General features: G+C 41.5%; 3 protein-coding genes across 11 annotated transcripts in view; 2 read left to right on the top strand and 1 right to left on the bottom strand.

Moving 5' to 3' along the window:
• Positions 1-547: 547 nt before the first annotated feature.
• Positions 548-12,101, top strand: RAG1 (recombination activating 1). Its single transcript, XM_002926498.4, has 2 exons — positions 548-638; positions 5,486-12,101. Exon 2 carries the CDS (start codon positions 5,500-5,502, stop codon positions 8,629-8,631), a length of 3,132 nt encoding a protein of 1,043 aa, XP_002926544.1. The 5' UTR covers positions 548-638; positions 5,486-5,499; the 3' UTR covers positions 8,632-12,101.
• A 6,906-nt stretch (positions 12,102-19,007) lies between these two features.
• On the bottom strand, positions 19,008-26,441 carry RAG2 (recombination activating 2). 2 transcript variants are annotated; one of them, XM_034645409.1, is made up of 3 exons: positions 26,213-26,441; positions 23,372-23,426; positions 19,008-22,003 (listed from the first exon to the last, which is right to left on the bottom strand). In XM_034645409.1, the coding sequence occupies exon 3, from the start codon at positions 21,973-21,975 to the stop codon at positions 20,392-20,394; it is 1,584 nt and encodes a 527-aa protein (XP_034501300.1). In that variant the 5' UTR covers positions 21,976-22,003; positions 23,372-23,426; positions 26,213-26,441; the 3' UTR covers positions 19,008-20,391. The 2 variants fall into 2 exon arrangements, with proteins under 2 accessions (XP_034501300.1, XP_002926547.1); XM_002926501.2 differs by lacking the exon at positions 23,372-23,426.
• IFTAP (intraflagellar transport associated protein) overlaps positions 22,312-26,722 on the top strand; it is a 65,952-nt gene continuing 61,541 nt past the window's right edge. For 3 of the 8 annotated variants that reach the window (XR_004621292.1, XM_002926500.4, XM_019807242.2), the window contains exon 1: positions 22,312-22,450. The gene's annotated coding sequence lies outside the window, so the exon portion shown is untranslated. The remainder of the gene's footprint in view (positions 22,451-26,722) is intronic. The other 5 variants (XM_034645410.1, XM_034645411.1, XM_011233917.3 and 2 more) reach the window with 2 other exon arrangements.

Here is a 26,722-nt window from a genome sequence, read left to right on the forward strand (position 1 = left end):
GTGCTGTTGCAAGGAGCACAACCTTCCCTGACTGAGAATTGACCAGGTAGGAGGAATCTGGAACGGGTTTGGATACTATTTCAAAATAATAATAAAAATGTGTTAGTTATTTGAAGAGTATCTGCTAAGGGCCGACACCATTCCTCGTATTTTCCTGTGATAACTCTCACTGCATAATCTCACTGACTCTGAGGTATATGCTACTAGCATTTCTATCTTACAGATGAGGAAACTGAGGCACAGAGCTATAGAACCTTTTAGTAGAAGCCAGAGCTTATGTTGACAAGTTCATTTCCACCCCAAACAGTCTTGGGGAGTGAGCTGGCAGGTCTGGCAATGCTCCAGCATGCACCCGTGACACTCAGGTCCCCTGGCTAAGCTTCCTGAAGAGCCAGGTGCCAGCTGGAGCTGGGGGCTCCTGGCCTCTGATTGGCTGCTAGCTTGTGTGGTTAGCCCTCTGTGGTGGGGGAGGCTGGGAAGGACAGTGGGAGCTGATAAATAATGCAGCAGTCTGCTCCGAGGGACCAGAGAGCAAAGAGGGGGAAGAGAACACACTTTGCCTTCTCTTTGCTTAGCAAGTAATACCAACCGAATTACAGACATCCCAACACTTTGGCCAGGCAGCCCTGCTGAGCAAGGTAACACTCGTAACTTTCATGCCCTGAGCCGCAATATTTATTACATTTTTATGTTTCTAATCAGAAGGACTTGGGCTTTTTTTCCTTGCAGAGAATGAGGGGAGGGATCTAAGGAGGCTGACAACAATTTGATTTTTCTTTCTAATGTATAAAAATTGGAAAGGAGTAAGAAGCTAAGTTTAGGAAGACAGTGTAGGTTCATAGAGAAGATACAGATATCCAAATTGCTGTAAATGAATATTGTGGGCAGAGGAAACCTTTAAGGAGTGCTTTTCGAATGAATGAGGAAATAAATTATCAGAGGGAAAGGTGTGACTCTTGGGAAGAAATGCTGTGCTTGTCTAGGCATGATAAATAAATCAGCAAACGAATTCCAGGGTGGGAGGAAATGTAGTTTCCCAGGTATTCCCAGGTATTGCCAGCAATTTCCTGAACTCTATTGGAGTAGGTAGGACACCGGCTTTTCTCAAAGTGTAACCATGGGCTACTCATAGCAGGATCCCTGAAATGTTTACCAAATGCAGTTTCTGGACTCCAACCTAGATAAACTGATCCAGAATCTTTGGAACCGGATGAACTGCGTTATTTTTTTTAAACACAAGCTCCCCAGTAATTCTGATACATAGTGATTTTGAGAATTGCCACTGTAGAGACCCTACACAGAGATTATGTTCTTGAACTGGGATTCTGGACCAGGGTTTGCAGCAGTGCCCTTCTCTTTCTGAAGTAGTTCAAGCAAGAAGTTGCCCGGAGGAAGGGAAAGCATCTTAGGGTCATTTTGTGGATGCCTGAGACTTATAGAAAGGCTGCTGATGCTGTCAATTTTTTGATGATGGTGTTTGGCAGAAAGCAGAGAATAGTATTAATGGAGTAAATGGATGGATGCACGAGTGGGATAGGTGCGACAACGAGGGATTACACTTGGGCACGCAGTGGTCACTTGGACATTGTATACAGACCAAGTGGAAGGTGTGAAGAAGGGGAGATTGTGGGTCAAGTGCTAGGATGCAGGTGTGTGTAGGGTGGGGGCTGGGCTGGGAGTGGGAGGTGTTCCTGCTTGTGGCTCAGCCTCCTGAAGTAACTAGTCATGCACTCACCAAACTGTAGCTTCTCCCCGGGCCAAGCCATCCTAGCCTGGTTTGTGCAAATGAGTCCGTGCTCTGTGTTGACAAAGACCCCGCAGCTGTGATGGCAGGTGATGGCCGCACTGAGATGGCAGTGCCTCATGGGAACAGGGCTGAGGCGGCAAGTGAGGCTGGTCTGCTGCTGAGACCTTTTGTTAGAAGAGAGATCAGGCATTTGTAAGATTCCTGAGAGTCACACAATGACCACACGATAATGCTTACATAATCTCCACTTCATGCTCTCTATAGGTCTATATTTTCGTTCTCTTTCTACACATTTACCAGAAAAGAAAAATGAGGTTGCTGATCAGATTTGAGGCTTAGCCAGGTCTTAAAACTTGTGGGAAGGTGAGAGGGGGGATTAAAGAAGAAATAAAGAAAAGTGACAATGGATATATATAAATATAGTCTTTAAAACATTTTTTCCTTAAAGTAGATTGATCACAAAATTAAAAAATAATACGTTTGTGGCGAAAAATTAAAATGATGTAAGAATGAATAAAACAGGAAATTTAAAGAGACCTTCTCACTAGGGTTAATTCTATTTCTGGAAAGTAAACATTATTAAGATTTTAGTGTGTATCCTCTCAGAATGTGTGTAATTCTAGGTGTGAGCAAGTGTGCATAAATGGAATCCTCTTAGCTATTGTTGTCCTGTCTTCTGCTTTGTCATGTGGGTATCTTTCTGCATCATTGATGCATATAGAAATCACACATATGCATTAATGCGTATGGAGATGTTAAATGTCTGTGTTGTTTTCCATTGTATATCTGGACCATAGTTTATATAATAATGCTCTATTGGTGATAACTTATGCTATTTCCTGTTTTTTTAAAGTAACAAACAATTTTTTAAAAACAAATCTCTTTCTATGTCTCAGTCTCTCTATATGAAATATTCACTGTGGGAATAGCCTATGGGATGTTTATTTCCACACAAGAAATAACCTGTGGGAATGTTTCTGTAGAATAACTTCCTAAAAGCAAGTTGATTGCACCAAAGATAAGATATAGTTAAACTTTTAAAAGACATTGCTAAATTGTTCACTAGAGATATTATACCAATTTATACTCATCATGCAATGTATGAAGATACTTGCATTTCCCCATACCTTCATTAATGCTGAGTAATAATATTTTTAATCTTTGTTAACCAGATAGATAAAATATGCCTCATTAGATCTAATTATTAAAAGTTTTATCTTCTAAACGTAATACATGTTTATTTCAGAAAAAGTAGAAATCATAGGTAAGGATGAAAAATATAAAACATCTATAGTTGGGGTGCCTGGCTGGCTCAGTTGGTAGAGCATGTGACACTTGATCTTGGGGTTGTGAGTTCAAGCCCCATGTTGGGTGTAGAGATTACTTGAAAATAAAATCTTTTTTAAAAAAATAAAACATCTATAGCATCCACAGATAACCACGATTAGCATCTTGGTGTATATTCCCCTCGAAGCAAGAAGAATAATGCATCCCTTCTACCCCCTTCTTGCTTCTAGTTTGGATAAAGTTTTAGCAGTTGTGTTGAAAACAAAACAACAAATACATTTAATTTGGACGTCAGTGGCTCATAATTGGTTGGTGATGGTATGCTTTCTCTGGGAGTATTTAAATAAACGCATTTTGGCAGATTCTGACATAACATTTCAAGCCAGTGGGAGTCAAGAGGGTAGTGGGTAGGAAGGGGAGATAGTTCTAGAGATCCCTCCAACATGCCTGTGGTTGATTTACTCATTGTGGAAGTTCATTATTTAGCTCCAGAGATGGTGATGCAGTGTTTAAAAATAAAAACTCAAAATATTATCTTGGAAGTCCAGAGAACAAGCATGTTAGAAAAAGACTGGGTAGGAAAAATCTAATGGAATGAAAAGGCATTTGGGAAGGAGTTCCAGCCAATGGGGCAGGGGAGACCCGGGAGGCCTTCACACCTGACGCAGGACAAAATTTAGGAACATAACTGAACCCTAAGCAATGTTGAGGTGTTTTCTAGGCGGCAGTTGAAATAATTTTGATGTTAATGAGACCTTTGAGAAGGTTGAAATTGTTTAGATCTCACACAGTCCTGCATACAGAACAATGGAACAGGCTTTCCTTTTTAACCATGCTTTGGAAATTGGCTTTTAGTTTTCACGAAGAACATCAGCCTCTGAAGCCTAGAGGATGCAAGATGGAACAAACTTCAGTAGTTTACAGGGATGACTCAAAAAGAAACTTTGGTAGCAGTAGTCAGAATTGGCCCTTGTTTCTCCTTCCCCGCTAACCCCACCCCACCCCAGCTATTCATCTGAGGATTATTCTCCATGACCACATGACTGTGTAAAAATATCATCAAGCTGGTTAGTTAATTTTTTTAAAAGATTTTATTTATTTATTTATTTATTTATTTAAAGAGAGAACATGGGGGGAGGGGCAGAGGGAGAGAGAGAATCTCAAGCAGACTCCCGGCTGAGCACAAAGCCTGATGTGGGGCTCGATCCCAGGACCCTGAGATCATGACCTGAACCAAAACCAAGAGTCGGATGCCCAACTGACTGTGCCACCCAGGTGCCCCAATATGGTTAGTTAAGTAATAGAGGGGGGAAAAGTTTGCTTGACATAATTTGTGGGTCAAGAGTGTTAACCCTGGCAAATTTGGGAAAGCTAGATAATGGGTTGAAACACAGTTGCTGTTTTTCCAGTGATGTGTGCTAAGGAATTTTGAAAATATTGGGCTAATTGGATCTGGAGAGGACCCCAATGGCATTTGCAGATTTTTTTTCTGCCTCACTACCCAGATTGGTAGGGTTTCCTGGCCTATGCAATTGCTAATACTTTTTATCAGAAGAAAAATATTACTCCTACCTCTTCTTATTACAGACTATAAGGCTAATGATCATTGTCCAGTAATGACTTCCAGGATGGCCTGTGTGATTTTTATCTGAAACTACTCGAATTTTTCATCTTAAAAGTCCTTTGGAATCTTTGTATGTTCATAACACGGTTTGTTGCAGGTTTAGAGAGCTCTGTGGTGTTTTGTTTCTAATGTAGACACAGCCTTGTAATTTACAGCAGTGTTCACTAATTAAAATTGTAAGCATAATTACTATCCATGATACTTATTATTAGTTAGCATTCATAAAGCCTCAAAATTCACTTCATCCTTTCAAGTGGTGAGTAATTAGTTTCTTTGGGTTTGTAGCTTTATCATCCCTTTATGACCCGCTTGTAAGAAATAAACAGCCAAGCTCCCGGGAGACTGCTTTAAAAAGCTGGAAATATATTGTCCAGCTAGTGCAATGAGGCTAATACAATGCAGAAAATATGACTTTTCTGTGGTTTTACTAGCCACTTTTTCCTTGGATTTACTCAGCAAATTACTATTCAGCCCTAATGTGTACTAGGAATGTTGGAGAGATAGAAATGAATCACTCAAAGATTCTGTCCTCAAAGACCTTAAGGTTTTGGTGGAAAGAAAGTAAGGTCATACATAAGTACATAAAATGAACCATTGTGGTGCATGTTGGTATAGATGACTGTGTACACGGTCAAAGCAGGGAATGACTGTTCTCTGCTATATGCTCAGCACCTAACGGAGTATATTAAAATAGGAGATTTAATAAGTAACTTTTTGGATCAACGAATGAATGAATAATTGAATGTATTAATTTGTATTCCTTCCACGATGCATCAGTGGGATATTGAATTTTTTTCTTAATCTGACTTTTTTTTCATTGTTCTCAGGGATCTCAGCCAGCATGGCTGTCTCTTTGCCATCCACCCTGGGACTCACTTCTGCCCCAGATGAAATTCAGCACCCACATATTAAATTTTCAGAATGGAAATTTAAACTATTCAGGGTGCGATCTTTTGAAAAGGCACCCGAAGAAGCTCAAGTAGAAAAGAAAGTTTCCTCTGAGGGAAAACCCTCTCTGGAGCAATCTCCAGCAGTCCCAGACCAGGCTGATGGTCAGAAGCCAGCTCTGAGTCAACCGGCATTAAAAGCTCACCCTAAGTTTCTGAAGAAATCCCATGATGATGGGAAAACAAGAGACAAAGCAATCCACCAAGCCAACCTTCGACATCTCTGCCGTATCTGTGGGAATTCTTTTAAAACTGATGGGCACAATAGGAGATATCCAGTCCACGGGCCTGTTGATGGTAAAACCCAAGTCCTTTTACGGAAGAAGGAAAAGAGAGCCACTTCCTGGCCAGACCTTATTGCCAAGGTCTTCCGGATCGATGTGAAAGCAGATGTGGACTCCATGCACCCCACCGAGTTCTGCCATAACTGCTGGAGCATCATGTACAGGAAGTTTAGCAGTGCCCCATGTGAGGTTTACTTCCCAAGGAATGCAACCATGGAGTGGCACCCCCACACACCCTCCTGTGACATTTGCCACACTGCCCACCAGGGACGCAAGAGGAAGAGTCATCAGCCAAACGTGCAGCTCAGCAAAAAACTCAAAACCGTGGTTGACCGAGCGAGAAGAGCCCGTCGGCACAAGAGAAGAACTCAGGCCAGGATTAGCACCAAAGAAGCGATGAAGAAGATTTCCAGCTGTGGTAATATACATCTTAGTACCACCCTTCTTGCAGTGGACTTCCCAGCACACTTTGTGAAATCCATCTCCTGCCAGATTTGTGAACACATTCTGGCTGACCCTGTGGAGACCACCTGTAAGCACGTATTTTGCAGGATCTGCATTCTCAGATGCCTCAAAGTCATGGGTAGCTATTGTCCCTGTTGCCAGTATCCCTGCTTCCCTACTGACCTGGAGAGTCCAGTGAAGTCCTTTCTGAGCATCTTGAATTCCCTGATGGTGAAATGTCCAGCCAAAGAGTGCAATGAGGAGGTCAGCTTGGAAAAATATAATCGCCACGTCTCGAGCCACAAGGAATCCAAAGAGACTTTTGTGCATATTAACAAAGGGGGTCGGCCCCGCCAGCATCTCCTCTCGTTGACCCGGAGGGCTCAGAAGCACCGCCTTAGGGAGCTCAAGCTGCAAGTCAAGGCTTTCGCTGACAAAGAAGAAGGTGGAGATGTGAAAGCTGTGTGTCTGACCTTGTTCCTGCTGGCGCTGAGGGCGAGGAATGAGCACAGACAAGCGGATGAGCTGGAGGCCATCATGCAGGGGCGGGGCTCTGGGCTGCAGCCAGCGGTTTGCTTGGCCATCCGTGTCAACACCTTCCTCAGCTGCAGCCAGTACCACAAGATGTACAGGACTGTGAAAGCCATCACCGGGAGGCAGATTTTCCAGCCTTTGCATGCGCTTCGGAATGCCGAGAAGGTCCTCTTGCCAGGCTACCACCCCTTTGAGTGGCAGCCCCCTCTGAAAAATGTGTCCTCCAGCACTGACGTGGGCATTATTGATGGCCTGTCTGGGCTGTCCTCCTCTGTGGACGATTACCCCGTGGACACCATTGCGAAGCGGTTCCGCTACGACTCGGCTTTGGTGTCTGCTCTGATGGACATGGAAGAAGACATCCTGGAAGGCATGAGAGCCCAAGACCTTGATGACTACCTGAATGGCCCCTTCACAGTCGTGGTGAAGGAGTCTTGCGACGGAATGGGAGATGTGAGCGAGAAGCACGGCAGCGGGCCAGCAGTTCCAGAAAAGGCAGTTCGGTTTTCGTTCACGGTCATGAAAATTACCATAGCACGTGGCTCAGAAAACGTGAAGGTGTTCGAAGAAGTCAAACCTAACTCTGAACTGTGTTGTAAGCCTCTGTGTCTCATGCTGGCAGATGAGTCTGACCACGAGACCCTGACGGCCATCCTGAGCCCTCTCATTGCTGAGAGGGAGGCCATGAAGAGCAGCCAATTAATGCTTGAGATGGGAGGCATCCTTCGGACTTTCAAGTTCATCTTCAGGGGCACTGGCTATGATGAGAAACTCGTCCGGGAAGTCGAAGGCCTCGAGGCTTCTGGCTCAGTATACATTTGTACCCTTTGTGATGCCACCCGCTTGGAAGCCTCACAAAATCTTGTCTTCCACTCCATCACCAGAAGCCACTCTGAGAACCTGGAGCGCTATGAGGTCTGGCGTTCCAACCCATACCACGAGTCTGTGGACGAACTGCGGGATCGGGTGAAAGGGGTCTCATCGAAACCTTTCATCGAGACAGTCCCTTCCATAGACGCACTCCACTGTGACATTGGCAATGCGGCCGAGTTCTACAAGATTTTCCAGCTAGAGATAGGGGAGGTGTATAAGAATCCCAATGCCTCCAAAGAGGAAAGGAAAAGATGGCAGGCTACGTTGGACAAGCATCTCAGGAAGAAGATGAACCTTAAGCCGATCATGAGGATGAATGGCAACTTTGCCAGGAAGCTCATGACCAAAGAGACGGTTGAAGCAGTCTGTGAATTAATTCCCTCTGAGGAGAGGCACGAAGCTCTGAGAGAGCTGATGGACCTTTACCTGAAGATGAAGCCTGTATGGCGATCGTCATGTCCTGCGAAAGAGTGCCCAGAATCCCTCTGCCAGTATAGCTTCAATTCGCAGCGTTTTGCTGAGCTCCTCTCTACCAAGTTCAAGTATAGATACGAGGGCAAAATCACCAATTATTTTCACAAAACCCTGGCACACGTCCCTGAAATTATTGAGAGAGATGGCTCCATTGGGGCGTGGGCGAGTGAGGGAAATGAGTCTGGCAACAAACTATTCAGGCGCTTCCGAAAAATGAATGCCAGGCAGTCCAAATGCTATGAGATGGAGGATGTCTTAAAACACCACTGGCTCTATACCTCCAAATACCTGCAGAAGTTCATGAATGCTCATAATGCGTATAAAAACTCTGGGTTTACCTTAAGCTCGCAGTCAGGCGTAGGGGACCAGTTAGGCCTAGAGGACTCTCCGGAAACTCAAGATTCGATGGAATTCTAAGGAGGGCAGCCGCTTTTGAGTTGGTTTTGCAAATTAGTTTTCCTCTGGGTTGCACTGAGGCCTCCTCGCTCCCTTCACTCCTGAGTGTGGGGTTTCGCCCCCCAAGCAGCGCTAGATGGGAGAGGCCAGCGGATCTGAATCCATGTCAGTAATGGATAACTGATGAGCTGATTGCTGGAGCCGTTTAGGGAGCTCAGAAAAGCAACAGGAGAAATCAGTTATTTGAAGGCTCACTAACTCAGAACAGGAGTAACTGCAGGGGACCAGAGATGAACAAAGATGTACATTGTGTGTGACTGAGTGACATGAAAAATCAAAGCCAAGGTTGTCCAAGAGCAGCCCGGGAAGCCTGGAGAGGAATTTGTCTCATGGTTTCCATCCCCCAGCCCTTCAATTTTTTATTCTTTATATTGAGATATACATGTTTTTTATATCATTTCTGTAGAATATTTTTATTTTGTAAATTTCACAGATCTGGGCTTATGCCACAAGATCCAAAAATCTTTAAAAGCTTTTCAGATTTCTCGAATAATAACATCTTACACACTTGTATGGAATGATGACCTTCACAGAGTGCTCTCAATGCATTTTCTTATTTGGTACATTTATGCAGAAATCCCCTACATCCAGGAAAATTTTGGAAAATCAGCCCTCTTCTGGGTTTCAGTGATGTCACCGTGGAGTGACCTTAAGAGGTTAGGAGGTCATCTGTGACTATGAATTTTTCAGTAATAAAGTTGGAAGAATAAAACTGCTATCTACAGTTATTATTAAGTCTTCTGATAATACATTTTTACTTAGCTATCAGTAGCCAAGTATGATTTTTATTTTCACTTTTTAATTTCAATGAATTTAGCGTCTCCAATGCTTTTCTAATCTTGAAGCCACAGAGGCTTTTAAGATCTGGGTTTATTCACTGTGTAAAAACAGATTTAATGTCATACTGAAACTTTCTGCCAGATTTTCTCCATATGAAACCTGGGTCATTTTCGCTAAATCCAGATTTCATGGAGTCTTTCCCTCTGCAATGTGTTACTCTTTCTGTTAAGATCAGTTTACTTTCATTGTATTCAGATTATTTTTTTAAAGCCATTCTTTTTTTTTTAAGATTTTATTTATTTATTTGACAGAGAGAGAGAGACAGCCAGTGAGAGAGGGAACACAAGCAGGGGGAGTGGAAGAGGAAGAAGCAGGCTGATGCGGGGCTCAGTCCCACGGATCTGGGATCATGCCCTGAGCCAAAGGCAGATGCTTAATGACTGAGCCACCCAGGCGCCCCTCAGTGTATTCAGATTTTTGTAGCAGGATACCTTTGTACTTTTTGCACCTGCTAAGTTTAGACGAAGCCTGTTCATAGTGCAGAGGAAGAGTTAACATTTGTAGAGTGGTTTTTTTTTTCCCCATTTCTAAATATTTTTGCATTCATTTTGCCTCGTTTTTGTTGCCTCACAACAACTCTGTGAGGGTAGGCGTTGTTACTATTCCAGCTTGATGGAGGGTTATACAATCTGCCCAAAGTTACAGTGATAATAAATGTCTAATCTGGAATTCAAACTCAGGCCTTTTGTCTCCAAATTCCATATTCTTTCTACCAAAAAAATGTTAACCACCATCTCTTTTCTTTTATAAGGCAGTATCATAATTTGTTTAGGATCCCAAACCAATGACTGCAGTTTATAATTCTTGGGAGCAGGGGTGGGTGGATTTTATAAGTCATTACTGTGTTTTGGGCCCTTTGATAGAAGAAAGTAATGGTAAAGCTACCAAGAGCCTCCCAAAATCTCTGATGGCTCTGGTTATTTGGAAACTATTGTCTTTATCCTTAGGAATTTGGGAATTGCCAATTGCTGGCAATTTAGAGCAGGCGTGGGATTTTATATGCTAGTGAGTCATAATGATATGTTAGTGTTGATTAGTTTTTTTTCTTTCTTTGATTTTATTGGCCATAATTGCCACTGTTCATACACAGTATATCAAAGAGCTGTGTAATTTAGTTGTCAAACGTGTGTCAGTGACATTATCCTAAATGATACTCATTTGGTGCTTTTGCAGGGATTGAGCCCCATATTTTCCATTAAAAAATATAGACATTTTCCTTGCTTTTTATATACAACATATATAGAAATTACAAAGACATTTGTAATTTAGTTGTCAAAAATATATACGCATTTTAATTGTATTTTTTCTTGAAAATGTAGAGTTTTGTATTTTGCCAACTAATGGGCTTCTGTGCCACCCCTTCGCTTTCTCTCATTTAGTCCTTACAGCATGCTTCTGCACTAATAAACAGCTAAATTCATGTAATCATTCATTTCTGAAAGCATGCTGGTGCTGGCTATTTGTAGAATTCCCCCCCCATTTCTACTCTGTTACTTGATTGGTGGCACTGAAAATACTTTCCAATATTAAATTCTCCTTTTCTAGCATTGTAGGAATGATTTTGAATGCATGTGACGAACAGCATGATTTATAACACAACCTTCCCAATAATCTCTTAATCAGATCCCATTCTGATAAGCCCCAGGAACATCTGGCCGCAGACATTTCAGGACGTAGAAATGCTGCCTATGGTTGTGTTAGCCCACATTGTTGAGATTGTGATATCCAAGGCCTGGTTTTATTCTCGAGTTGTATTTTTGATAATGCCCGTTGTAAATGCGGTCACATACTCAAGGGAAATTCACCACACTGAATGGAGCATTTTTTTTTTTTTTTTGGAGTACAGACTGGGACTTCAGAAGGGCAATGCATTTTCCTCCTGTGAAACCTGATTCTACAAGTTTTCTTGCCAACCCATGGAGGCACACTGCAGGGACCAGGGATAGTGGCTGATGAAAACAGAGGAGTGGTCCAGGGGAGGTCAAAAAGTGCTTTGGGATTCGTAAACATGCACTGAGAAGCAAGAGCAGGAGAAAAGATGTCTTTTCCTTCTAGGTGAGCTGGAATTTAGTTTTGCCTCCATTTGTTTTCACAAAATATAGATGAAGATAAAGATTTTGTTGGTTGAGTACGTAGGTCTCACGTTACATCAAATGAATTCAAATTCCACACAACCAGGAGGCAGGGTTTGTAAGCACCAGTGGTGTCTGGGTGAAGGAATCATCATGTGATGCAAGTGATTTTTGAGCGCAGATACATATGTGTCTTTGGTTTTTGTATGAGAGATGGTCCATTCTTTTAATGTTAAGAGACTTTAAGTAAGGGTGGATATTTTGTTCTATTTTTTTCTCTTTAACTATACTAATCTACATAAATATACCTCGGAAATCATTTTCGTAAGATTTTTGTGCAGAACTGCACTTCACTTTGTTTTCTTAACAAGTAATCATAAAGTTTGTTTAATGGCTCCCAAGAGCCTTCTTTTTGTGTGTTTTAGGGAAAGTTCAGGTGCCAGGATGCAGTGGAATTTATTTGATCCAGGTGACCTGTGTTTCCATGTCAAATGTTTTCAAATTAAACAAAGTATGTGTTTCAAGACTTACTTTTATATTTTAATATGTTTACTTCTTATTAATATAATGGTTATTGTTAACTTTATGTTTAAGTATTTGAAATAAAATTTTAAAATTTGGAAAAGAGCGCGTATTGTGATTATTGTGGTAATACTGTTAAGTGCAACATTTGAAAAAATGAAGTAATGTATATTTCTTGAGGGAAATACAAAATAAATTTGGTGTCCCTTAGAATAAAGGGCAACAGAATAGTGATTAATAGGTATCATTTACCCTAATATCAGCTGAGACCATTTGTTTCTGGATATTGGAAGTAAATTGCAAGCCTTTTGAAAATGTAGAATTTGAAAATCAGTAGTTTGTTTGTTTTTAAAGATTTTATTTATTGGGGCACCTGGGTGGCTCAGTGGTTTAGTGTCTGCCTTCAGCTCAGGTCATGATCCCAGGGTCCTAGGATCGAGTCCCACATCCGGCTCCTTGTTCAGCGGGGAGCCTGCTTCTCCCTCTCCCTCTGCTGCTCCCCCTGCTTATGCTCTTTCTCTCTCTCTGGCAAATAAATAAAATCTTAAAAAAAAAAAAGCATCCTAGGATCATGACCTGAGCCGAAGACAGACGCTTAACCAACTGAGCCACCCAGACACCCTGAAAATCAGTAGATTCTGACTCTTTTTGAGAATCTGATAAAAATACGGGTCTGTTCCCCAGAAAATTCACATGTTCATATACTCAGAATTTTGATCAGAGTGGTTGACTTGTCCACGGTCACAGAGATAGTGGCAGCACTGAGCTGTACCCAGGTTCTCTTGTCCAGTGCCATTCCTGATGGCCATGATGACGGTGATACTATTATTACTGCTACTAAAACAACGACATCTGCCACTTAGCAAACAGGGTGGAAGGAATTGCCCATGGTTTTCTCATTGGATCCTTTCGGAGGGGGTACTGCTATTACCTCCACGTTTCGCGCATGGTCACTGAAGCTTAGCTCAGCCTGCCATGGGCGGAGCCACAGCGCCACAATCTCACCTCCAGTCCTGCCTGTCTACCTTCACACGACTGGGTGGCCGGCCTCCTTGTCATCCATGAATTTTCGAGCATCTCAATCTCAGCACCACCTTTGCTAGAGCGCTCTCAGCTCCCTTCGCTCAGAACAGAGGTTCAACCTGGTGCTTCTGTGGAACCGTACCAGTTTCTAAAATACTGAAATATGTTTGTACTTGTAGGCAAATAGCCTGTGTCCCGAGGGCCCCAGTGCCCTTCCCATTCTGGCAGCCTGCCCATCCTCCAGGAACTCATGATCCAGCAAGTAACAGGTTTATCCCAGCACCTCAGGGAGCCTGAAGGACGGCTCCCGCACCATTTTCTTGGTCTGGTTTCTTTTTTAACAGTTAACCTTGCCTTGTTTTATCTTTTTCCAACTTCACTGACACATAATTGACAAACAGAATTGTATATCACACATACGACGTAATGATTTGATATACATTGTAAAATATTTACCATAATCTAATTAATACATCCATCATCTCACATCATTACCTTTTATTTTGGTGCGGTGAGGGTGTTTAAGATCTACTCTCTTAAATTTCAAGTGTATAATACAGTGTGATCAACTGTAGTCACTATGCTGTTCTTAGATCCTCAGAACTTACTCATCTTATCACTGACAGTTTGTGCCCTTTGACCAAGTATTTGAATATTCCCCCCACATTTGGGAAGGAGGCATCTCTTTACCCTTTAAGGCCCTGCTAAGTTCTGTATTGTTCTTGATACCCTTTCTAACTACTTCACCCTTTATTTTACTTTAATTCTTTTAAGAGAGAGTGTGTGTGAGTCGGGGGTAGGGCAGAGGGATAGAGAGAGAGAATCTCAAGCAAACTCCATGCCCAGTATGGAGCCAGATGTGGAGCTCACTCTCATGACCCTGAGATTATGATCTGAGCCTAAATCAAGAGTCGAACACTTAATCGACTGAGCCTTCCCAGGTGCCCAGGCATGCCTCAGCCTATATTTTAAGGAAATGTGTATAGGATGCCTTCTACGAACAGGCAGTGCGTGCTTGGCACTAGACATACAGAGGTGAACAACACAGATGGTTTCTGCTCACAAAGAGCTCAGTGGAAGTAGACATTAAAATACCAGTAAGCCTAATAAATGCATCATGACACACTCTAGCAGGTGTTATGAAGAAAAAGTACTGAGTGCAATCTGAGTACAGTAGGACAGTAGAATTTAAACTGGGGGATCAGAGACAGCATCTAGGAAGAAGGAAACTTTAAGGAGAGATGGGTGGAAGGAGTGAGGTGAGGGCAGGTGAAGAGGGATAGACTTGGAGCAGACTTAGCCTGTGGGAAGGCTCTGAGGTGGAGAGACACTGGTGGAATCTAGAAACAGAAGGAAGGTCCCTCCGGCAGGAGCAGATTGAGCGAAGGCAGGAAAGGGGTTGTGTGTGTTTGGAGAATCAGGCAGAGGCCTCATTATGCAGGACACAGTGTCCTGCGTAAAGACTTTGAAGCCTACCCCAGTGCAAATGGAAATCTATGAAGAGTTTTAAGCAGGCAGTGGATGCTATCCATGCCACGTCAGGGGTGGGACACAAGTGAAATGCTTTCAGAAGGTCTAAGTATGAGGGGACTTGTCCAAGAATGAGAAGGGTCACACATATATATTTAAATGACAGATTAGCAATTTCAAGCATTTTTTTGATGTCACTTGTACATGGCTTGCTAATTCACATATCTTACTCCTTCGGACAACTGTGGCCAACCCTAGGCAGGAGGACATGAAGAGAGGTTTGGCCATAGAATCATCTTCTCATGAATTTGGCATTTCTTCCCATGACAGTTTTCCTTCTTTCTCCTGGGAAGTTCCCTTTCTCCTTGGCTTCTATATAATCCCTTTTTCCCCTCCTGATAGTGACAATGTATCTCAGCCTTCACAAAATACACTGAGTTACTTGCAGGCCAAGTATGCATATTTTTATCCTGAGGTCTGATCAAGGTCTAAATAAATACCTAGTGCTTGGTTAGGCATCTTTCCGTTTTTGTCTTCAAAAAGTTCATTGAAAAGTTTTTCCCCACAGTGATCAATTCTCCAATTCTCTAATACCCACTAGATGTCCCATAAGTCCATTCAATTCTGACATTAACTACCCAAAGTTAGTCCAGACTCCACAGGTGAATGGCTCAGTCCCATAAGACTCCCCCTCCCCACTGTGACACCAGCCATAAATGCAGTGCCCAGGCTGTCCACAATTCTGCCTGGTCGGCTACGAAACTGGGGGTCCCACAACCCTCATTCCCAGGTTTGATAATTCAAGGGAATGGCTCGCAGAAATCAGGAAGCCACTTTTCTTACACTTACTGGTTGTTATGTTGTATTAGATGTTTCCTGACAGAACTAGGTTTGGGAAAACGTGATATCATTTATGGTAAATTCCAAAGCAAAAGGTAACCATCTACGCTAGAGTGGAATTTGGTGGCATATACATAATGTGGAATTCTTGTCACTGTGGATTAGAATGGCTGCTTATTCGATCTAAATTTACCACGAAGTGCCCAAAAGTAGTACAGATACAGACAAGTCCTAGGTGGCCTCACAGAGAGAACTGTGGCTACACTTGGAAAGGAAGGGGCAGAATGATATCCTTAACCATGTGAGCCCACTAGGGACCCAAAAGCAGCTGAGCAAGACCTAGATCTGATGATGTCTTGTTGTTAAGGCTGAGATACAACTCAGGAGTCATCATTAAGCAGATCATCTCAGGTCCTGTGGGAGTGTGGATATTTTAGCAGAAGCTAGTGAGAAGGGATGATGACCTTAAGAAGCAGATGTTTCTGAAGTTTGTTTCTCATAGTCCATAGTCTCTCATGTTTCATTCCCCCTTCTGATTACCCCCCTTTTCTTTATCCCTTTCCAGAGGGGAGGGGGTGGGGGAAGGGGATAGACTGGTGATGGGTAGTAAGGAGGGCACGTATTGCATGGTGCACTGGGTGTTATACGCAACTAATGAAGCATCAAACTTTACATCGGAATCTGGGGATGTACTGTATGGTGATTAACATAATATAATAAAATAAAATTAAAAAAAAAAAGAAGCAGATGTTTCACCCCCNATATCCTTACCATGTGAGCCCACTAGGGACCCAAAAGCAGCTGAGCAAGACCTAGATCTGATGATGTCTTGTGGTTAAGGCTGAGATACAACTCAGGAGTCATCATTAAGCGGATCATCTCAGGCCCTGTGGGAGTGTGGATATTTTAGCAGAAGCTAGTGGAAGGGATGATGACCTTAAGAAGCAGATGTTTCACCCCGNGAGGGCACGTATTGCATGGTGCACTGGGTGTTATACGCAACTAATGAAGCATCAAACTTTACATCGGAATCTGGGGATGTACTGTATGGTGATTAACATAATATAATAAAATAAAATTAAAAAAAAAAAGAAGCAGATGTTTCACCCCCACTCATTTCTACTCCTGGCAACTCAGCATTATGTTTCTCCCTGGGAATTGGATAAAAAGTTGGGTGAAGAGAGAGGACCCTAAATTTATTGAAATTAAATTTTCAACACATAGTAAAAAGGTTGCATAATACAATGTGAGTTACAGAAAGTACAGTTGTGTTTCTCGGGCTTCTGAGTATATAAGCAGAGATTCGCAAGTGCTATAACCATCAAGGAGGTGATGGGGTTCAGAACAGTCTTCCAGGGGAGCAGGTATCTGAACTGAGATGTAGAGTGGGTAGGAAAGGGGCCAGATAGACTAAGATGTTCGCACGAGTGATAAGGCACAAGAGGAAAGGTANAGGAAAGGGGCCAGATAGACTAAGATGTTCGCACGAGTGATAAGGCACAAAAGGAAAGGTGTGCCCCGCAGAATGGACGGGATCGTCAAAAGCCCTGAGTACCAAGACAACAAGGGCTTCTCACCAGAAATGTTAATCAGTTTGGCATTTCTGGAGATTCACCACAGAGGGTACAGGACAGGACAAATGGTGTGAACGAAGTTGTATGTGACTTTGTTTTACTAGTGAAAATCACAGGGCGCCAGGTGCTGCTTATCTCTTTAGGCTCACTCCGTACCCCTCTTGTTGACTTTGTTTTAGCCAGACTGACCTTTCAGTTCCTCAAAGATGATAAGCTTTATCTCACCCCAGGGCCTTTAGACTAGTCCTTTTCCTTACACTTCCCTTCCTCCTGACACATTAAATTCACTTGTACCTGTAGATGTCCCTTAAAATGATCACCTTAAAATGATCACCTTGGAAAGCCATACCTTATTTATTGAAATTATTCTGTGTAAATNAGGCTCATAGCTGAGGAGCCTGATGTGGGGCTCGATCCCAGAACGCCAGGATCACGCCCTGAGCTGAAGGCAGACGCTTAACCGCTGTGCCACCCAGGCGCCCCCATACCTTATTTATTGAAATTATTCTGTGTAAACAGTTTTCATACTTATCTTTAGAACCTATTTATAAGCCATATCAGAAAGCCCATCTTGTAGCTTGTACTCAGACTTTCTCTTTTTTACCTAAAGTGGTAATATAACACTGAGCATTATACCCTACTAGGCTTTGGATGATGTTTGTCTGTTTCCAGAAACCAACTCCATCTCTAATGGTGGAAGAGGGACAGTTGTTAAGTTTCTTCAAGGGAATGAACCATAGGCCCTGAAGGTGACTGAAATGTGAGTCCTAGAAATGTTTTAAGCATGGGGCACTTGGGTGGCTCAGTTGGTTAAGCTCAACTTGGTTGAGCGTGGTTGAACTCTTGGTTCTGGCTCAGGTCATGATCTCACAGCAGCTGTGGGATCGAGCCCCATAGTGGGCTCTGCGCTTAGAGGGGAACCTGCTTCAGATTCTTTCTCTCTCCTTCTCTGCCCTCCCACTAACTCTCATGCTCTCTTTCTCTCAAAGAAATAAATAAAATCTTAAAAAAAAAGAGAGAAATGNTCCTTCTCTGCCCTCCCACTAACTCTCATGCTCTCTTTCTCTCAAAGAAATAAATAAAATCTTAAAAAAAAAAAAGAGAAATTTTTTAAGCGAAAGCAGCATATCATTGGAGTACTCTTCTAATGTGGTTCATCTGAATGTTTGCATATGCTTATTAGAACAGAAGCCTCATTATCTTTAATGTCACATCTGATGGACTTTCTTAAGGGGCGCTTGGGTGGCACAGCGGTTAAGTGTCTGCCTTCGGCTCAGGGTGTGATCCTGGCGTTATCAGGCTCCTCTGCTATGAGCCTGCTTCTTCCTCTCCCACTCCCCCTGCTTGTGTTCCCTCTCTCGCTGGCTGTCTATATCTCTGTCAAATAAATAAATAAAATTTAAAAAAAAGACCTATTTTTACTCAAATACACGCACACACACACACACACACACACCCCACAAAAGTAGCTATGCTGGTGGGATCTGAGTTTAACTAGAGAACCCAGTGAGTTGAGAATTACATCACTTAGACTACAAAACAAATNCTGCTTGTGTTCCCTCTCTCGCTGGCTGTCTCTATCTCTGTCAAATAAATAAATAAAATTTAAAAAAAAGACCTATTTTTACTCAAATACATGCACACACACACACACACACACACATATCCCACAAAAGTAGCTATGCTGGTGGGATCTGAGTTTAACTAGAGAACCCAGTGAGTTCAGAATTACATCACTTAGACTACAAAACAAATGTGGTAATAATTCTTCAGCCACTCAGTCACTATAGACAAGTCGAGATAAGGGCATGTATCTACCTCTTAAGGAAATAACTCTTTTGAATTCTATGAAGGATATTTCAGTTTTAATGTATACCACTTCCTATTAACAGAAGAAATCAAAGTAGAACGATCCTGAGAAAATTGAATAGTAAGATTTTGTCCCTAATTGGGACAATAAATAACTGGAGGAAATCAATATCAACGGAAGACATTTTAATGTTTTATTAGTTTTACATAGGTGACAAAAACAATGAAAAATCAGAGCAATGGTACAGTAAATGGTTCAAAAGGAATATTCATTAAGCAACATTACTGTAATGATTTAATTTATCCAAGTTACTTTTAGTATCTAAGACATGGAACTGACGCAGACGAACTTGTGTTCCAAGGGTTTATCTCCTGTATGGTCACGTTTCCCCTAAATCTGGCCATAGTACCCCCTACACTGTGGACTTTCAGTGAAGACCGATGAATAAAAAGCTATGGCTTAAGCTCTTAGGATAACGCGAGATGCTTTGCCAGAAAAATACTCCAAAACGAAAGACATTTCTCTAAGATCATCTGATTATTAGTTGATGTCTTTAAAGCCTCAAAATGAACAGTTTTTTAAACTTTCTTTCTAGAAAGTATCTAATTGAAACTTAGCAAGCTCATTGATTTTTGTAAGTTTCGTAGGCAGCAAACTCCACATAACAACTAGATGCATATACACACAAATTTATTTTTCCCCATTTAAAATATTCTACCTATTAACTTTAGAAAATCCTTTGAACTTTTTTTTGTGGGGGGGGATAATACTATTGTTCTTTATGAGATTTAATTGGCGGTCCTTTCTTAGTGTGCTCTCACTTATCTTCTTTTCCCAGGATGCTAAGTGGCAGTGGACTTCAGTTTTCATTAAATCTCTCAAAGAATTTGTTCAAGTGACTGGTCTTGGTTCATCATCTGTGCACCAGATGGTGGGGGGATCCTCTGAAGAAAGTTCATGCAGGTAACTTGATAAAATATAACAAACTTGATGTAGATTCCTTTGCTCATCCTTCATGTCAATGGAGACTGTCTGTCTTATAGTTTAAATAAGCTATATGGAACTTTTTCTGTTCACAGGCATAATCAAGAGCCCAATTTAGAGTTAGAGGTGTGCAAAGAGCACTAGCGTGGGATACAAGCGATCTTGGTTTTAATTTTTGGCCAACCACCAAGTTGCTACATTGTGCAAAATAATTCATTCAATTCCTTTAGGTGTTAATTTCTTTATCAGTTTAACTTTGTCTTAACTACTCTGTAGCTTATCTGTAACCAAAAATCATATAAGGGATATAAGCATACCTTGATTATAATTACTTCTTCTGTATTTAAGATTCCTTGAATGAAAAAATTCAGGTCATAAATTCTCATTTAAGATACCTTTCAGTAAAAGATTTTCAAATATTTAGCATTGTATTATGAGCACTCTTCCTTGGCACTTAATTCATAAGACTAAAAGAAATCATAGACATTTTAAATAAAAAATAGAAATACAATTTTCATCATTGTTATGATTCTTTAAAATAGGTGTAAAAATTTGATGCACTTGTATTTGAAAGACTTTTGTGAAACTAATCAAACAACCTTCTAAGAAATGATTTCTTGGCAGGAGTAAAAATTTTCCCAGAACCTTTTTTGTGGAGGGATTTGAGTGGAGGCTTTTTTAAGGGTAGGACTCTTTTGGGTGTTTGCAGTGCTCTTGCTATCTTCACATGCTCATTGCAGTAATACTTGTTGCTTCCTTCTGACAGATGAATGAGCGTGCGTTCTTCCAGATCCATGCACTGGGCATGGACCCAGTGCCCATCTCCATGAGAGCAGTAGATCATGGCAGGTTTGTTGAGCTCAGTTGAATAAAATGGTACCCAAGTGTTGATATCCACATCACAAGTAGGGCAACATGTAATCCAGTAGCCTGTCTCAGACTCATCTTCCTCATCATCTTCATTATAGGTGTCAAATTCATCATCACCATCAAAACTACATGCTTCTGCACTGAAACAAAATTCTTCTGAGTCTTCAAAGGGAGTGGAGTCGCCTGGGTCTTCTGTTGATGTCTGACTATTTGTGAGTGTCTTCTGATCTTCATTCACATCATCTTCAGCACATTTCAACATATAGAAATAGAAAGCTTCTGAAGTAGCCTGTTTATTGTCTCCTGGTATGCCAAGGAATACAGTTCCATTTCCCATGTTGCTCCCAAACCAGATCTTGCTGTGCTTGATATCCGGGGTCCAGTCTGGGGTCTCCATCTCACGAATTTCTATCTTATTGTCCTCGAAAGAGACAATGTTGCAGACCATTCTCTTTTGATTTTCAAGCTGATAGCCACCAACAATAACAAATTCATCATTGTTTGTTTGAGTCAGGATTGCACTGGAGACAGAGATCCCTCCTGGCAAGACTGTGCAACTCACAGCTGGGCTACCTAGTGGAAGATCGACCTTTATTCTGTATAGGTTGGCAGGGCGGATGTTATTGGCAAGTGAATGTCCTCCTAAAATATAAATGGTATCATTTCTGGCAATGGAGACATGAAAAGATAGCCCATCCTGAAGTTCCGGAAGTATGTATGACGTAGAGCACCCGAATTCAAAATCCACCAAGAAAACATGGGGCAGACAGTCAGCTACACTATTCCATTTTTCTGTGGTTCTTTGGGCAGAAGGAATGTATGACCGTCCTCCAAAGAGAACACCCATACTTTTCCCTCGACTATACACTACATCAATGGAATGACCATATCTGGCTTCAGGAACATCTCCTACTAAGTCTTTCTCCGTGCAGCGAAAAGTAACTTTTTTGTTGTTCTTGCCAACAACAGACATGACATAAATCTTATCTGAAAGCTCATTGTTTGGTGTTTTCCCTCCATGGATGATGTATTGCTGCTTTTCAGACTCAAAGCTGCTTCTGAATATGCAAGTGGCTGGGTAACGAAGAGGAGGAAGGTAGCAGGAATCCTTAGAGAAAACTGCAGGCTTCAGTTTGAGATGGTTATGCTTTACATCAAAATGGAAAACTCCAGTGGGGCAGGACCTCTTTGGCCAGCCTTTTTGGCCAAAGAAGAAAACTTGCCCATCAAAATTCATCAGTGAAAAGCCTGGTTGAATTAAGGCCATGTTATTACTGACGGTTATCATCTGTAGTGACATATTTTCTGATCCTGTGTAGATCTTTTATCTGAAAGAATTTTAAAAAATGACATATATTTCTTCATATAAATCACTATATTTGAATCATCTCACATATAAAAATCTTGTTAAAAAAAAAAAAAAGTTCTTCCACAAGCTTGTAGTGGAACTGAATTAGCAAAACCCAGGAAGCTAGGTTAGCAAAGAGCCGCAGAACCTTCCTTCCCAGTAGGATCCAAGCAACTGGGACGCATTTTAGACGTGGACTAGCCTCCCTTAGATTTCTGGGAATTGTAGTCCTTTTTTCCTCACAGATTTCCCCGCTTGTCAGCAGAAAGAACTACATTTCCCAGGAATCCGTTCTCTATGGGATGTGTGGCCAAAATAGTTTTTGTTGCTACAGGAAAGGAGACTCCTAGGACGCCTCTCTGAATAAAGACGCTCAAAGCGTGAAGTGACTAGATGGGTGCCAAGGCGGAAAACTAGGGAATGGGAGGTGAGAGTGTCTGACGCAGACCCAACATCCGGGTTACGGGAAGGTCGCAATACCAGGAGGGGCGTCAGGCAGCCCGCTGCCGGGTGTTGCCGATGCCTCTCCAGGGACTCAAGCAGGTGACCCAATAGGAAGCACAACTGCTTCTGGCCCTAACGGGGTTGCCTGGAAACCGCAGCCTGAAGGGACGCCCTGAAGGTTGCAGACTCCTCCCGCGTGGCATGGACGCTCTGGGGGACTGGACTCAGTTACAGCTCTGAGCGTCCCTAGGTTTCTGGGACGGGGAGGGGGGTGTAGGTGGGACGAGGGGGACACCGAGGTCACAAAAGCTGTGACTGTTTATTTTACGGAAGCCAAAGATCAGTCTCCGAATACTTGGAGTGCAGGGGAGAATTTACCTGATAGTGATTTAGTAGTGGAAACACTGTAATTAGATTTTAGCTAGTGTCATATCAAAGGCCCCTTGTTTTCCTCAGTCGCTCTTGCTCCTGTTTTTGGGTTCATTCAGCGATGCAGAGAAGATTCCTAAACACCTCCCTCCTTTCTCCATTCTCTCTCTTCTTCCCCGACCCTCTCCCTTCTTCCCTGTCCCTCTCTTTCTAGAAAAGATACGGTTAATTGCTAGTATTTCAGATTTCTCTTTCCAGCCCAAGACATTTGAAATAATTCTTTTTTTTAAAATAAATAAAACTTTATTAACGGGGTATTCTAGGAAGTACAAATTATCATACCTAGCCCAAGAAGAATTACAACATCTGAATATACCAATAACCTGAAATAATTCTTAAGTAACTATGTAGTAAGCAGGCGCTAAGCAAAGAGGTGCCAGAATTATTCAGGATTTAATACTAGTATTATAGTATTTTTAAAAAGGGATTTACTAGATGAAGTAAGCTTGATAACATTTTTATTGTCATTACTTACCTTAGAGAGATGCCAGGAGCCTTAATAATATACTCCCTGTTTGCAGAGTGAAGTCCTAGGCACCAAATGTTAAAGGAAACGAAATAGTACAGATAAGTGACTGTGAAAGAGAAAATTGTTAATATGCTTCAGAAAGTTTTAAACAGTGTCTCTGAATATGGCTCTTAGTATTTCAGTCTGGACTCTGAAGATTGACCAGCTGTATTCAGATCCTGTCTCTGTCACCTACTAACTCTATGAACTTGTAATTTAACGTCTTACTCTCTCAATTTCCTCCTCTGTAAAATGAGATAATTACCTACCTCCTTGGTCAATGTTCGTTATGATTAGTAAATTAATACATGTAAAGCACTTAGAACAGGGCTTTGCACACTGTGATAGTTTTTATAATTATGCCTGAATTTATCAAAAGTAAGGTTGTTAGTACACAATTACCTCTGCCAGTCATGGCAGATGATATTTATAACGTTGGAGATGGTTCGAAGGGATTTAGGGTCTGGGATCTGTTCAGTGGGTATAGATTGATTAACTTTTTAGACTAATGAGAATTGGATAAGCATATCAAAGGAGGTGTTGGTGGTGAGTTCAATTTAAATAACAGGGAATAATTCATTTATTCTTCTATTAGCCTTTCTCTGACCCCTCATTAAATATGCAGACTTTGGAATCTGAGTCCAGATCTGGGCTCTGAAGCTTAGTTGCTGTGTAACCATCTTGGGCAAGTTATTTTTTCTCTGTTCTTTCTTTTCTGTAAAATGGGGATCGTATTAGTACCTATTCACTGGGTTGTTCTGAAGGATGAATGGGATAACACATGTAAGTCACAACACACAGTGCCTGGCATATAATGAGCATGTAATAAATGTTAGTTGACACTATATTTTTATTCTCCCCGCAAAGATTCCTTGAACCATTTGGAATCTGTGGTCAGTCTAATGAGATGTTGGAGGGGGTGCTTTTTGCCTTGAAGCACTTCTTACATCAGATGTAATTAATTGCTAAATGTTCTGTTCTACTTAGTTTTAGTTTACTTGGGAGATTCCTCAAGGTGTGATATTTTAATAATCATCTTGTGGGTTATTAATCCAAGTGAGGACGTGGTGAATGAGAAGCATTATTACTAAAGTCACGAAAGCAAGCCTGTCTCTTCTTCAGACCATGGTGGTTTTGTAGGTTTGGCAACTTGCCCTACTTATGAAATAACATGGGTGTTTTCTTTATTCATGGCCTATCCACGTATACACAGGAGAAGGCTTCTGGGAACTAAGGAAATGCTCTCCATAGGAATTAAAAGGAATATTGCTAACCCTCAATTCAGTAAATGAAAACCATAAGTGATTACACTCAGCATATGTGATGATTGTCAAAGAGTTGTCCACTTTGGGTTGGAGGGAGCCCTGAAGCCAAAGCCTATTTGTTTTAAACACCTCTGAAGACTGTTATTGGGATGTAGAGCAAGCCATACAGGGGTAATGGATTCCAGATCCCAAGGGATGAACATACACCAAGAACACTTTTTAAACAGCAAACTTTTTTTTTTTTTAAGTTTTCACTGTAGCCTGTTGGCTTCATTTTAAGGTTGTCATAGGGAATTTGGCTTCTCATAAGTGAAAACATGATTACTGTAGATAAACAGAAACATTTTCTTAGGCAAGGCATAAGGAATACTACCCATTTTTTGTAGCTTATTTTGGGTCCCTAAAGATTTATGACCTGTTCTCCCTTTGGTACCCTGCTCTTGGTACACTTCATGATTTCAGGGTTCTAAAAACAGTGGTGAGGTTTATTACTGTTAGGATGAATTATCTCCTCTTGTAACACAGGTCAAATATTTGGGCATTTAATTTTTAGAATACCCATTTTAAACCATGACCAGATGACTTAACGTATTTAAAGAATAAACAGGAACATTGAAAGTGTTTTCACATTATTTTAACATATTTAGTTTTTGAAATTTGCTTTATTAACTTAAATATGTTTTCACTGGAGTAGACTATTGTATATTTTCCATGGTCTTAATACGACTATATTAGTTACATCTTGGTTTTTAAGAGTTTTTAAACAGTTATACTAGAACTAAAATAATCTACTCTCTTTAAATAGGCTAGATAAAAAAGGCAGATTTTGAAAAAGAAGACACTGTTCTTCAACTGAAGGAAGTTTCAAAGTCAACGCATTAAAGATTCTTTTTAAAAGACAGAAATAGAGGACCAATAAATTTATACAATTTTCCCAACCCCATGCTAACATTCCTCGGCAGGGAGGTTTTCATTTATTCACTGTGAAGCTAGGGCATGGTTGAGAATCAAAAGAGGACTAATGGTGTGAGGTCTGGGTTTATAGTTTCCCTGTGTCTGGACTAACTCTTTTTCCTTCCAAAGAAAAGTACTGTACTCTGAGGCATTAAATCTTACTGATCAGTGTTGCCCATGTTTTCCTGATTGCTCCAAGATAGCAGGTAACCTCATGTAACTGCAGTCATTTTTGTGCATGAATTAACACTGTCTTGCACAGCTAATCAGGTTCGAGGCATACATTATTTGATTTTCTTGCTGGCACTGAAGGCAGGATTAGGTCTTTTTTCTGACATTTATGCCAGAGAAGCATTTATGTACTAAGATTAACACATGGGCTCTGATGCCACAGGAATTAAATCCTTACAGCAGCCCGACACCAGAAAGCCCCATAGTTTCCAAATTTAACATCATCCCCTCCCCATCTGGACACCCAATCCATCTGTAACTAACACGCTGCAAAAGGGGAGCATCGTCTCTCCCTGAAAGTTGACAAACGGGGGTGCCCATCTTTTAGCTTTGGTAGAAATGAAGGTATTGGACCTACCTGAAGGCCAGAGGGGTGCTCGCCCCTCTCTGAATCTTTGACGCTAAACCAGGTATTAAATGTCAGCACTTGGGGAAGATTCACTGACTGCGCACTCTGACCGTAGCATGCAGAAGGCTCACAGTAAAGAGAGTGTGTATATGTGCCTACAGATGTTCCAGTGAACACTGATCTAACAGGAGTAACTGACTGTGACCTTTTTTTTTTTTTTCTTGTGTTTAGATGGTTGAGGGAGATATCCACCAGGGTATACTCTNTCGCCCCTCTCTGAATCTTTGACGCTAAACCAGGTATTAAATGTCAGCACTTGGGGAAGATTCACTGACTGCCCACTCTGACTGTAGCACGCAGAAGGCTCACAGTAAAGAGAGTGTGTATATGTGCCTACAGATGTTCCAGTGAACACTGATCTAACAGGAGTAACTGACTGTGACCTTTTTTTTTTTTTTCTTGTGTTTAGATGGTTGAGGGAGATATCCACCAGGGTATACTCTCAAGATTTAACTATTT

This window comes from Ailuropoda melanoleuca, chromosome 16, assembly GCF_002007445.2.
Source record: "Ailuropoda melanoleuca isolate Jingjing chromosome 16, ASM200744v2, whole genome shotgun sequence".
NCBI lineage: Eukaryota > Metazoa > Chordata > Mammalia > Carnivora > Ursidae > Ailuropoda > Ailuropoda melanoleuca.

Bases quoted from the DNA above. Each gene is read 5' to 3' on its own strand.
- RAG1 (XM_002926498.4), top strand. From the start codon at position 5,500: ATGGCTGTCTCTTTGCCATCCACCCTGGGACTCACTTCTGCCCCAGAT.
- RAG2 (XM_002926501.2), bottom strand. From the start codon at position 21,975: ATGTCACTACAGATGATAACCGTCAGTAATAACATGGCCTTAATTCAA.